The following is a 14,377-nucleotide window of genomic DNA, read 5'->3' on the forward strand; positions in this document are numbered from 1 at the left end:
ATCTATTCGTTTAATGTTATCAGGTAAGGTTCACAACTGGTATACATATTTCTAGGTTATTAGCTGTGACATCTACTCAGCCATGAAAATGGATTGGAAAAGCATATTGATTCTGACCTTGATTCAGTAATGGTAGTGCCGTCAGCTGGAGTAGAGGGAGAATAGCGCCAGAATGTTTGCCACAATTTTTCTATCAGGCTAAACTGAAGATTCACAACAACGTCCAATATTGCCTAAAAAACAAAATGGTTACCGGTATTACTGCATAATACGTCTTATGGGGATGTGTGAGGAGCACATAATGTAATGAGACTTAAATGGTAAAGATATCTTTGGGTTCATAAGTTAGCATGGCGAAACTGGACTAAACTGTGCCAGTGGAAGTGAGGAAACAAAGGAGATTAGCTAGGGGAGAAAAAAAAAAAAAAAACAAGCAATTTTTGAAGGATTAGACAAGTAGCTTGTATTCCTCTCATAATAGCCTCATCTCCCATCCTCACTTTCACCTCTCTTTTTCTCCAGTGTCATGCTTGCTTCCCTTTCTCTTCATTTTCTTCTCTTACTCCTTAAAGACCCATTGCTTCCTTCTGCCTTCAGAGCTGCCACCATTCTTCCTAGGCTCAGACTAGAAAGGGCACAGGACATAGATTCAATTCACACCATTCCCCACAAGGCTAGGTGTGTCCGCTGGCCATCGAAGAGGCCAGAACTGGGTGAAGGATGTGGAGGTGCTTGTGTGTGGCAGACAGTTAGGGTTACATTAGTTCTCTCTAAGGCTGCTGATCATGGGTTGCAGAGTGTTCCCAGCCAAGATGAAGCTGGGGTAGAAACCAGTCAGGCAGGCCTTTAGACCATAGCGCCTGTCTGGGCAGAAAAAGAGCACAGTAAGCACCTGTCTTTGGTCATGCAAAGCCTCCCATTAAATCCTACCTCTGTGCAATACCTTTTGAGAGTAGCTTCAAGGCTATCGCTTTCCTAACTTTGGGGGTGGGGGTTTCACCTCCCCCTTCTCCTTAATTTTATCCCCAAGAATTATTTTCCAGCTGCATCAAAGGCTTTTTTCTTTTTTGATGACGCTAAAATTTGCCACTTTCATTAACTTTTGATGATCTTATTTAGTTTCACTCTTCCACTGCAATTAGTTTGTAAATTTACCTTCAGATAAAAGTAGTTATTAAACCAAAGAATAACTTGTTTGTGCAAAGAACATGTGATTCTGTGATTATTTTGAGCATAAAAGATGGAAGCTGTCAGTATAATTGTTTGATGTCCTCAGCACTGAGAGCGACGACAGGTAAAATAGCCCAGTTAAAATCTACAAAATTCACAGAAACTAAGAGACAACAGGAAGCAATTGAGAGAGTCAATCTGAGCATTTTAGGCAAAAAAGGAATCTGTAATGTCATAGTTCTAGTTTATGCTACCTCTATAGACTGGCCTTATGTATGATACAGAGACTAACTGCTGTTCTACACAAAAACAGTATGAGATGACTTCAAATATTAAGCGAAATCTGTTTGGAGCATCTTCTGGGAACTGGTAGGAAATGTTGCAAGTAGTTGGATAAGGAAAATGGAGAGAAGGGGTCAAATTAATTAACATACTCTTCATCCTTTTATATCAGCAGCTATTACAATGCAAGTATAAGCCCTGAGATTAAAGGGCATATAGATAGATGTCCCTCTCCTCAGGCCAAAACCAAAAGCTCCACAAGAAGCAAATTCTTACAGCTGCTTTCTCAACTGTAGCTTAGGAACATTCCTAAAGATATCTGTTAATGAAGAATCTATTAATATCTTACAGAATACCTTACATGTCTCTATCTATAAGACTGCTGTAAGAACACTATGTGTAGTGTAAAATATATATATATATATATATATATATATATATATATTACTGTTGTAGCAACATGTGCAGAAAATTACACTTCTACCTAAAACTAGTGATGCTTACAAAATAACTTTGATAAATGAATTGTGAGAATTTCAAATAACAGGCAAAATAGGTATAGCAATATTTCTTTAAAATACAAACTGTAGGAAATATGATAAAAATAAAGAATTCAATATATCTTAAATCCAGTATCTCTTCAAATTAAATAATCTCTGATTCTTTTGAAAAGGACATGCACATCAACCTCTTGAGGAAGTTTTACAAATGACTCAACATTTTATCATTTGTCCATCCACCCACTTTCAAATATGTTCAGACTAAAACCTATAGGCAAATATATTTTAAAATAATCCATATTTTACTGGCTTAGAGTAAATGACTATTTTAGGAATGGATATGAGACTCAGGTAGGTGTATTTCAAAAGTTTGGAAGTTTGACAGGGAAAACTATTAGAATTCTTCATTTTTTTTATATTTGCTGCTATGTCCCATGAGAGATGGCATAAATGCTGTTAACTATGAAATAAATGGGGATCAATCAGCAGACTGTCATATCCCGCACAAATTTTCATTTATGTCCCTATCTCCTCATATGGAGAGATAATGAAAATTGGTATGTTAATGAAAATTTTGTAATCCAAAGAATATTTTCATCTTATTGGGGGAATTTTCACTTAGGATACTCTTACTGTACAGTCTTTAGCAATGTGAATAACCAAGCTTCAACTTATATTTTGAATAAATGAGAAAATTTTAAAAATCCAAACTATATTTGTGTAGGCTGCTTTGCTTAAGGCAAGGTTCACCTGAACACAAGAGAAATAAGAAAATGCTTAGAGAATCTTTCTAGAAATCTTTATTAAATATACATGATATTCATGTAGAAAGAATCTTTTTCTAGATATTTAATTATTGTCCAGAAATTCTCTAATATTGAGAAAAGCACAGTAATCAAAGAGAAATGACAATTAAGTATCTTTCATCATTCCAAGAAATGTTGTGAACAGATTGGCAGGACATGTTGAAGAACACTTTTGGCACATGGTTTGTTAATAAAGACAGAGCTTGTCCTTGGTTGTTAATAATCTAACATCCTTGACAAGCATTCCGATTTATTCAAGCAGTTCTTATTTCTGGAGTGGGAAAAAATCCGTGAATGCTATGAACTAAGACTTCTCACTGTATACTGCATTGTCAGCAGTTAGGAGGACTGTGTGTGAAACCCAAAGGATTATCTTTTACTCCTAAGTAGATCACAAATAGCCCTGGAATAAAGTTACTTAAATTCTAAACAGACTCCTCTTTCAAAAGGAAAGGCACCTAGGAAAACTCTTACTGCAACAACATTATCCCCCTGGTACCAGGGGAGGTGCAAGTACATTAACATGCTGGTTTGGAGAGCGTTCACCTCCTGGAGACCATGTAGTCAATCCTGATGTAGGATATTCAGAAAGGGAGTGGGAGTAGGGATGGACAACACCAGGAGAAACCTTAATTTACCACAAAAACAAAACAAACAAAACTGGAGTCTCAGTGATCTATGGAAGAAACAGCTCAAGTGCTTTATTAAACATTTCTAGAAAATATTTTTGATAGAAATACACGCTTAGGGCATAATATTCAAAATGTAAAAAGGGTATATTGAAAAATTAGGTCTCTTTCCCTGGATTCCCAGTTACCTAGTTTCCTCTCTTATGTTCTCTCTTCTGGAGAGACGTATGTACATGTTCTTTTTCATTCAAATGAGACTATGCTATGCACACTGCATTGCCTCTTGCTTTTTAACTTTAAACATTAATCCTGAGCTTGTTCCATATTAGTACATTTAGAGTTACCTGTTCTTTTTAATGGCTGCATAATATTCTGCTCCACAGAGTGCACCATATTTTATTTATTCAGTTTCCTATTAGATATTGAAGTTATAACCAATCTTTTGCATTAAAAACAATAATTCAGTAAGTTCCTTGGAACATTTATCTCTTGACCCATACATAAAATTTTTCTAGGATAAAAACCTGAAGTGGAATTGCTACATCAAAGGATTCATGTTGGGATAGACTAAGAAGATTGAGAGTAAAATTTATTCTCCCTTTCCTGCATTCCTCACTTCTCCACTCTGAGACAAGAAGAAAAATTAACTTATTAGTGCTCAAAGAAATATGAAATAACTTCATCTGTCCTCCAGAAATAAGTTTGATTATTTTGTTTTAGAAAGTTGTCTAGCAAAACTTAGCATGTGGTTATAACATGTTTCAAAAGACTTACCTCACAGTGCTCTCGATAAAGACTCTGCAGTGACTTGATATCCTCAAAGGTAGTACCATCTGGCAGAGAAGAGATTTCAACTTCTCCAAACTCTGGAAGTGCTCGAGATGCATCTGTTACCATGACAACACAACAGAAAAAAAATCTTTGTGGATGGTGCCAATTACAGATTAAAGAAGGAAAATTTAAAAAGACTACAAAGAAAAAAAATTAAAGGTCAGAAGTCAAAAGAGTAAGAATTTTTGATATTAGTATTTGCAAGCAAAACTTGAAAACATCATTGGCACAAAAAAATAGAGGGAACATAAATATTTACTTTAGAGAAAGTAAACTTTCACTATGACTGTACTAAAAATAACATATAACAGTGTCTCTTAATATAAGGCCACTATTAAAAGAAAAATATATCTAAAGCTGGCCAGTTATCAATTTTAGCTATTTTTACTATTATTTTACTTAAGTATGTAAAAAATAAATCTAGCTTTAAATTCATTATGTTCATACCTCTAACGTAATCAAAAACCACAAGAGCTACAAAATAAATACAAAGAAAACTACAAAAAAAAACATTAAACTTAACAACATTAATTTGATGTGATAAATGATGATGTTGTCCTGTAAGTAAATTATCTCTCACAACATAAATATGGTATTGACCGCTGTGACACAGGATCTTTTGAGTTTGACGGGCCTATACTAACATGTACTTCATGGTGGTTGGTTTTCCCATTACTCTCTTCTATATGCAAATGAGCTGTGAAACTTTCCTCCACACAGAGCACTAGGACATCATTTAGCCTTCCCTTGGGTGAAGGCATAATTTACACAGTAAGTCTCTCTGTTCTTTTCTCATTAGCTCTGGACAATTAATGCAAAACACTTTGGTGCCTGCCTTATCATAAAGTCAAATACAAATGAAGAAACTAAAATTGTGGGACAGTATTCCTTCTAGTCTTACAGGTGATCCCAAATATTCTTTTATTTTTTTTAAGATTATAACTGAGATAAAAACATAAAAAAATATTCTTGAGAGCTCAAACGTCCACAAGAATACACCTAAGGTCTTTAGTTTGGGAAATGCTGCCATAATATTTTCAACTTCAGGAACTGTTCCTATTTGAGAGTCCATTTTAGTTTGTCTTTGGCATAAAGTGCACGTAGACACATATACACACACACGGACACATACACACACACACTCTCTGATAGCTTCTACTTATCTTGATCCATTGTACGGAAACTATGCATGTTCATCTCTAGAAGAGCTGTCAATTAAATTAAAGTGCCATTTTTGCACCATTGGCTATGATGGGAATATGCAAAATGTTCAAGTTCCACTTCCTAACTCTTTAAATAGAAAGAAACATGTATACCGCCTAGAAAATTACAAAATAATAATAATAACAGAAAGTATTATGATCAACTTAAAGAATAAATTACTTTTTAAAAGTTTATATATTTTTTTCTAATCTGAGACTATATGCATATGTAACTTTATACATAGGAAATAAGAATTCTTTTTGGTACTTCAGTTAGTACTGAAAGTAAACACAACACAATTTTGATCATAAAAGCCCAATTTATATAAATTCTGGAAAACACTTTCACAGCAATAAGCCTTTAATTTATATACATTTAAAAGGCCTACATAGCTCAAGATTTTAAAAATTAAGCTGTAGTGAACATGAGAAAATATAAATAAACTAGAAATATCATATGATGTGCATAGTTTCAGCACAAAAAAAGTCTTTCTGTGTTCATTAACATCTATAATAGACATTGCACTTGGAGAAAACACTACTATTGTTCTCTTGTTTTCAAAATCCTAATAGCAACTAATATGCATTACACCTTAACATACCTAAAAACTGTTGATGATGTTGACTTTGGGCAATTACAGTTTGCTCAACAGATGTGCCTGTCTGTTGACCACTTCCTGTGAAACCATCTGCAACCCCATCCACTTTCTGCATAGGCTTGTACCTAAAAATATTAGATGGAAAAAAACAAATAAACCAAATTATTCCTTGCTTTTTTTGTACTACACAAAACTCCTGAGGCATCCAATTTTATTCTATCTTCTTTAATGTCTCATGATAGCTGTAGGCTTTTTCTCCTTAGTTTTATAGAGCTAAAATTTTAGAAATTTTTTCAATTGTGAAAAGTAAAAAGTGGGGAGGGGCTAGGAAGAGGATCCATTTTAGAAAAATCAGAAATTTATCTAAGAATAAATGAGTTATGAGGTATTTCTTTGGACAGCAGATGTCCATGATCATAGTTTTAATACACGATTTGAACATAACTTTTAATGGTCATTGGATCAAGGGAGAAACATTTTAAATATGTTGGGACTTTAATCTGAACTAAGGTCTGGGAATTAGGGCCTGAGAAATGTTGATGAATGGCTTGCAATTAATTAGCATCTCTAAAATATGAATCAGCCTACAAACTCTACAGTACTGTTTTTCATATCTCCTAAAACCTCCCCATACATCTCAACACATTCATGTCCTTTGAATCCTCGCCCCATCTGCAAACACAAAGACCTAAAGCATCAGTTTGCAGCAAAATAGAAGCAAGAATCCACTGACAAACCTAATTTTACCAAATTAAAAAAAAAAGTCAAGCTACAGTTATGTATTTATCTTTAGGTTCTAGTCATAAAAACTCATGGATTTCCCATACCGCTAAGACAGAAAATATGCTCCAACAGCATGGGGAAGAAGGAAAGACTGATTGGGAGAGGAATACCATGTATGAAAAAAGCTTGGGCAACCCTCTTAGGATAAGCAAATACAAAATAAAAAATAAGCAGAAACTATAATTTTTTCTTTTACTAAGATTTCATTTATATTTTTTCATTTAACAAATTTAGAAAAACAGAAAAACTAAGAACAAAATAAAATCTATAATAAGCTTATGTACTAGAAATACCATCATTTATTTTATGCTATTTGTTCTTGCATTATTTTTCCCCCATTTTTAATCATATTTACAAACAAAAGCACCTAATAGTCTCACTATCCAGACACTTGACTCTTACATTAATACCATAAGGCAACTGGATCGTTAATATAAAATTACTGTGAATACCAATGTCCCTAATACATGATGCCTGTACACTGATAACAGATATAAAATGAATGGACTTGGCCAAACATCGTATAAACAAATATTCTACTTGCTGTAAGGAATGATTCAATCTTGAATGTTATTAATTATATCTTAGATAAGTAAAACTTTAAAGAAAAATTACAAAGTCATTCATAATGACATTTATATTTGTTTCGTATATGACCGTAACTCACAAAGAACTATGAAAAACAAAAATAAAGTCAGAAGATAAACAGGGTGGATAAAGGCTACAACACACTTCACTCTTGTTATCATTTTAGTGAGGACTCTGTATCACCAAAATGGTATTTGCTATTTTCTAATGATATAAAAGAACTCAAACTTATTCTTTTATTTAATGGAAAAACCATGTGAAAGAACTTTTTGATTGGGGCCATACCAAGAGATGACAGAAGGATAAGTATTGTGATGTGCTAGAAGCACTGTTTATGAAAAATTGAATGTTTTTCTCATTTTTTTCCTCCTTAAAAAACCATCTTAGCAAGGCAAAAAAAACTTTGTGAGGCAAGTACTTTGAATACTTGTGTGGGGGCGTTGCTAACCATTCTGTTCTAGAAAATCTGAATGATACTATCCTTAGGAAATATATTTAGGTAAGTTTCTTGTCCTCATTGATCCATTCCAGGTTTCATTTGGTTTTAGCCTCCCTTTTTCAGCTATGAAATTTTATATCAATAATAAAATAAGCTAAAATTGATTAACCATGTTTCTTCATTTAAGTTAATGAAGTATGGAATTCATGGAGTTAACAAAAGTGATTAAAGGAATTTTAATTATTTACCCTGGCGAAGAGAAAATGGAAATATTTCCTATAGATCTCAATTATATTATTATTGTAGGATTAAAGAGTAATTATGAGGCTTTTGCTCAACTATGCTTTATCAAGTTTCCTTTGTCCTTCACAGCATCAAGTATACTACGGATGCTTAATGGGCACAGATATCAAGGACGAGTGTAATTTTGCCGTAAAAGGAAATGACACATATTCCTCTCAGACTGTAAGTTTTCAGAGGATGGGTGCTATGTCACAACCTACTTGCACACAGTGCTTAATAAGTCTGTAGCCTGCAAGTAAAATAATCGGCTTCCTTTGAGAGATGTAGACAGTGGACATTCCAAAGGAAAAGATATATTTTTAATAAGTACTCAAAATCATGATGCATTATATTTAATGTTCAATTATGCTTAATAATGATGATTTTTGAGTGGAACACACTGATTAGAGGTACACTATATTATACAGGAGATGGAAAATGCATCAATATTAGCTCAGAGAAACAAAAGGAAATAAGTTGGTAAACTGTGGAGAAACCATGCAGGTCAGTACTTAAACACAAATCATAGGAGCGGTAATGATAGGAAAAGAAAACACAGTCAGAACTGGAAAATAAGTTCATTTTAACCATAAAAGTAAGGGTAGCAAGGTGAATAGTGGATTGAATGGATTAGGAAAAAATGTACTATGTGTATTCATTCTTGGTTGCCCTGTCAATATGACCTTTGTAACCTGGAACTTTATGTTGTACCTCCTCAGAGAAAGGTGTGGGGACAAGTTTGGGAGGAGTGTGTGCCATAAAGAATGACATCAGGAAGGATAGCAATGGCTCATATACAAAGCAGTATTAGTATGAGATAACTTCCAGATAGTGCTGACTTTTGCTTTTTTTTCTGCGTTGTTTTAAAGATTAAATTATGTGGTGGCATATCCACAGTGTATTGCCTGGCATTGGATTGGTACTTAGAAAGAATCTCCAAAAATCACAAATGTAGGTCTGAGGAAAGCTACATGTTCATTTTCCAGATGCTCTAAGAAGAACATCCTATCCCTACCATCAATCTCAGAGGGCTGGGTCTCCCCAGAGAAAGAGGGATTTTAACAGGAAGTCAAGAATAGGCACATTAAAAATAGGTTAAACAAGTATCTGTGGTAAATGATTCTCCTTGGAAGAAACAGTTACAGCTGATATTATCATATATTAGGTTTTGACATCTAATTGTATGTCAGTTGTTGGGTAGCTTTCAAAAAAAAAAAAAACAAAAAACTTAAATGCTAGGCTCACCCTAGATCTACCTAGCAAAATCTCTGAGAACAGGGCTTAGGAATTGATTATTTTAGCAAGCTTCTGAGATGTTTCTTAAGGAGTCTGCACAACACTAGTCCTTAGGAGTCTGTTGGCCTATAACAGCCCACTGTTATAGAAGTACAACTATAACATTAGAGAAAAGTCATTTTTTTATAATATGTCATTGATTTTCAATTCTTTTCAATATATCACATTTAGGATGTAAATAAATATCACTGAATGGATGATGAATGAATGAATGGATGCTTAAGGTAACACTTCATCATGCTATTAATTGATCTTAACATATATCAAATCAAATTAACAAACATTTATTGAGCATTTACTATGAGCAAAACACTTAAGAGGCACAGTTTTGAATAGGCTGTGTATAAACAGAATTTTTCCAGGCTGGTTTTTATATTCTATTGACTTACAGGATAATCCAACATTATCTTAACTCTGGCTGAATTTCAACTGAACTCTTTGCATTGAAACATCATTTTCAGATTTCCTGCCTGTCCATCTTCTTCATAAAATAGTCAGCATTTAAATATGAAATTGTAAAAACCAGAGGTACATTCTACTGAAGAAATTTTTTGTTGAATTTGTTAAATAACTGAACTCTTTAGTAAACCTTTAAAAAAACTGAACTCTCTCCCTTTTCCCCCATTTATTTTACAGATTCATTATTTTTAGGTTAGGCTGTCTTATAGTAGATTCTTAGTTCTCCTGAGTTGTGTGTGCTCTGAAAAAGACTTGAGCTGCATCTAATAAAGAAACAGCTCTTGGTTTCAAAATTAGTAAGAGGCAAATGATAATTTTAACAGCTTGCAACTCCATGGGCAATTAGAGCTAAAGTTGTTAATGATTAAGAAATCAAAGAAACTCTAATGCTTTAATAGCTGAGTGTAAGCATGAAACCTATCACTAACACAGAAAACTTGGAAAATTATTAGGAATCTTCTCCGATGAGGTCAGTCATAGCTGTTACTGAGAACTTGAACAGCAGTAACTCTACTGTAAAATAATACCTAATTCTGTCAATAATCTCACATGTACGGACACTGAAGGAATCCGATGGAAAGCAAAAAATGGTATATATTTACCATCACATTCAACTACGAGGTGGAAGGATTTTAACAGATTGAAACATTCGGAAAAGTCCCTTTGCACATGGTAGAATGCAAAATCTGAATTGTACTGGCAAATAGAGTCATTATTATGTGTACTACCTAGAAAGTATATAATCATTTAATTTACATGAACTAATCTAAATGTTGAGCTCAAATCAGTGTAAGAGGTTAACATTTTCTAATGGAATCTTGAGATTCTCTTTGGAAAAACTGTCCCAGAAATTCTTTAGATGGCTTGAGGTCTGAAATGAACCAAATGATACAAACATGAATGCTCACAATAAAATAGTGAATATTAAAAATACCATTCTTTCAGAATAGTAACTGATACCTTGATGTCATATGGAATATGTCTATATCTAAATGATTTCTAACATAAACCCTGATGGATAATGACAGATAATTCCATCTCTTCAATTCTTTTGGTGGCCCTTGAAGTATTTGTCTCTTCATTGGTTCTACATCTATAGCTGGGCAAGGAAAGGAGGAAAATAAATACAAATGGGGTAGGTATATTAACTATAGAAGTTTTAGTAGAAAATTTGGGAGAGGTAGGGAAAGGACAAGGTTGAAGCTACTGGCTAAAATAAAAGTTGTGGATCATTCATTCATTTAACATATTTATAGAGTATTGACAATGTGCTCAGTGCTCTATGAGGTGCTGAGGATGCAATGTTAAAAGAGGCAGACATGATTCCCTTATCCCATGAATTTCTTCACTAACTCCTCTTTGAAAAGGTAATTTAGAGTTAACTGTATAGAACTGAAACAGTCTTGTAAATATTCATAACACTTTAATGACACTTCTTTTATCTACAGCTGGCCTTTTCTGTTAAACTGATCCAAGGGTAATGCCCCAACTCCTTTATTTGGAGAATGACAACCTGATGCCACCTGATGCCAAGACAGCATCAAAAACAAAAAGTGACTATTAAAAAGTGTACAGCTGAAACTTATGGATCTCATTAAAAAGGTCACCATAAAAATAATTAATTAATTTAATAAAAAGGTATCAGAGGCACTATCTAGGCAAAAATTAGTGAGGTTCTTGCATGCAGAAAAATTAAATGGGCCTCAGTTTATCAGTAAATAACAATATAATTGCCAAACAAGATCATGCATTTGAAGTGCTTATTGAAGAATATTTTAAATGTTCATTAAACATTCCTGAGAAAGATGAGTGGTGACTATTAGTATTACCAAACTTTACATACATTTCTATAATTAGTAATTAATGAATTGTCATTCTCCTATTTTCAATGGAAAATATCTTTACATCAGGGACTGGTATAGTGGCATAGTGAAAATTAAATACCCCAATGCCAACAAGATTCTTATTTGGCTCCAAAAGCCAAATGTGTAGGCACCTGGTCATCTTTCTACTAAAGACTCCTGCCCCCCTCAGCTGCCCCTGAACTATTTACCATTACTAGGTGTTTAGCTCTGTGACCCCAGAGAATTCATGGTCTAGGAATGGAATGGTAAACCATTAACATCAATCAAAGTTGAAAATCACTAGCCTAGAGAAATAAAGAAATGGAAACCAATTATGTCCCACTGCCAGGCTTCATTCTGCTCCAAAAGAGGTTTTATTCTTAAAGAAATATTTTTTTCTCTAGTGCACATGTATAATAATCATCATCATAATAATCATTATTTATCTAATACGTGATTGCTTCCAATTACAAAAAAAAAACCTTTATGTATTTTTTCCACTGGAACTTCAAAACAATGTGAAGTAGACTATTATTAATTTCCATTCTGCAGATGAAGAAACCAAGATTCAGTGAAGTTCAGTCATATACTCTGCATAAGTACAAAAGCAGTCTATACTCAAATCCATATTTCTCAATTTTAAATACAGGCTTCTTTCCACTTGTCTATGAAACCTGTATTAAGAAAGGTCTTCTAATGACAAAGGTTCTTTTCCTTTCTCACTCCTTAGGACCATGCATGCTTTCACATCTCTCTACAGCCAAAGCAAAAGAAGCCTTGCTATACCATCCTTCCAACTGACCTCTATTTCCCTCCCCTCAGTGCCACGAAGGTTCCTTTTTCACAGAATTCAATTTCTGTGAAGAGACTATTCAGAGAGTTAGGAAGTGACACATTTCCTCACTTTTTTAGGACACACTAAAATGTGATTTTCTCTTCATTTCATACATAAAACTTTTATTACATGTGTAGTCTCTGCTTGGGTTATCTTACCTCTTTAAGGGTGAAATTCTTGTAAGAATAAAGAGGACTGGATTCTAATCCTGATGGCTATATGATCATGGGTAAGTTATCTACTCTTTACAGACTTTAGTTTTCTCATCAAGGGGATGAGCTGGAGTAGGTGATCTCTTCTTTCCAACTCTAACATTCTGTAATTCTCCGACAGTTCTTTTAAATGTGATGGACATATTCTATATGCAACTGTTGGTTAAATATTTATTGAAGGAATGATAATGTGGTTTAACTATTTTGAAAATGGCTCTGGGATCAAACACAACCAAGAACAATGTCAAAAGCACTTGGCTCTAATCCACTACTTTTGCTACCAAGGTTTGGAAGAATAACTAAAATATATGTACCAACACTCTCTATGTGTTTCTTTTAAACATTAAAAATAAACTGTAAATATTTTACTTAGTTTATAGAGCTAAAAATTACTGATCTGTTTTGCTCTATAATAACCTAATTTATTTATTGTCTAAATTATGTTAAACAAATTAGTTCATGAGTGAATTTCCTTGACAACTGAAGATTATCTCATTTAAGTGCAGATGTTATTTTCATTTAAAATATTTTCAACTGAAGATATTAAAAAAAAAAAAACTATCATACATTCTCCTGCTTCCTTAACCAGGGTACTTAACCTCTTCTTGATTACCTATAATGTCATCAATATGCCAAACAGCTGCTATACTGTGTTAGACTAGATTCTAGTCACTAAAGTGATATTCAAAGGCCCTGATGGAGTGCCTAGATCTATTTGTCCCTCCACTGAATGTGCACAGACTGCTGTGTTGAAAAACCCAAAAGCAAATAGAAGACCCTTGTCTACTTATATTTCTTCTTGCCAGCTGTTCTATCTCATGATTTCCTGTGAATCAAGTGGGCTCTAATCTGCTCCTTTATTTTAGGTAAATGGCTTGAGGATGGCTTCATCTTTTTAATTAAGAAACTACAGGCTCTGCGACATCTGTTTTTCAATCAGAAGCTGTTTCCATTTATTTCCAGACTCATGGCTATGTCCCATATGGTGGTGTCACTGGAAATCTGATTTGTAGATAAGTGGAAATTTCCTCTACTACCCTATCGTATCTTCAAATAAGATACTATATATAAAGCAGCCCTAAAAATTATAAAGCTATATGAAACAAAGAATCATTATTACAACTACTACGATTCCAAACTTATCAGAAAGATGTACGAATTGAGCTCTAAAACATCTCTTTTATTTGATAAGATAATCACTGTATGTGCTTGAATTTTCTTACTATAAGAACATGTGAAACATGTAAATTTATATTACAGAAGATGTGCATATATAGATGCATACAGTAAATCTAGAGGCATTTAAATAATTAGAATATTCTAAAATATTACATACCAGTGCTCGCTATAAAATATTTCAAACTTCTCACATGCCACTTGTATTTTAACAAGGGAATGACAGTCTCTTCTTATGTGAATTTTAATATATTCAATAGAATCATTCGGGTTTTAGAATTTTATAAGTCATAAAACATATAATAGTTCTTTCTCCATTGTTTTCAACAAATACTCTTCTTATTCCTTACATCCAGACTTAGGGAGAGAAACTCTTCCTCTCCTATTCAAGTGTTTCTGCACAATGGGTGACTGGCTTCACTTAAGGCTTATTGATGTTGCCAG

The 14,377-nt window shown here is 33.6% G+C and overlaps 1 protein-coding gene across 10 annotated transcripts in view; it reads right to left on the minus strand.

Moving 5' to 3' along the window:
• RFX3 (regulatory factor X3) overlaps positions 1 to 14,377 on the minus strand; it is a 252,558-nt gene that overhangs the window by 43,465 nt on the left and 194,716 nt on the right. For all 10 annotated transcript variants that reach the window (XM_036217702.1, XM_016138324.2, XM_016138328.2 and 7 more), the window contains 3 exons: positions 6,023 to 6,144; positions 4,162 to 4,274; positions 118 to 233 (listed from right to left, as the gene is read on the minus strand). In XM_036217702.1, the coding sequence (XP_036073595.1) occupies positions 118 to 233; positions 4,162 to 4,274; positions 6,023 to 6,144 (351 nt within the window). The remainder of the gene's footprint in view (positions 1 to 117; positions 234 to 4,161; positions 4,275 to 6,022; positions 6,145 to 14,377) is intronic.

The sequence above is a fragment of the Rousettus aegyptiacus genome, unplaced genomic scaffold (genome assembly GCF_014176215.1).
Source record: "Rousettus aegyptiacus isolate mRouAeg1 unplaced genomic scaffold, mRouAeg1.p scaffold_m13_p_3, whole genome shotgun sequence".
Taxonomy (NCBI): Eukaryota; Metazoa; Chordata; class Mammalia; order Chiroptera; family Pteropodidae; genus Rousettus; species Rousettus aegyptiacus.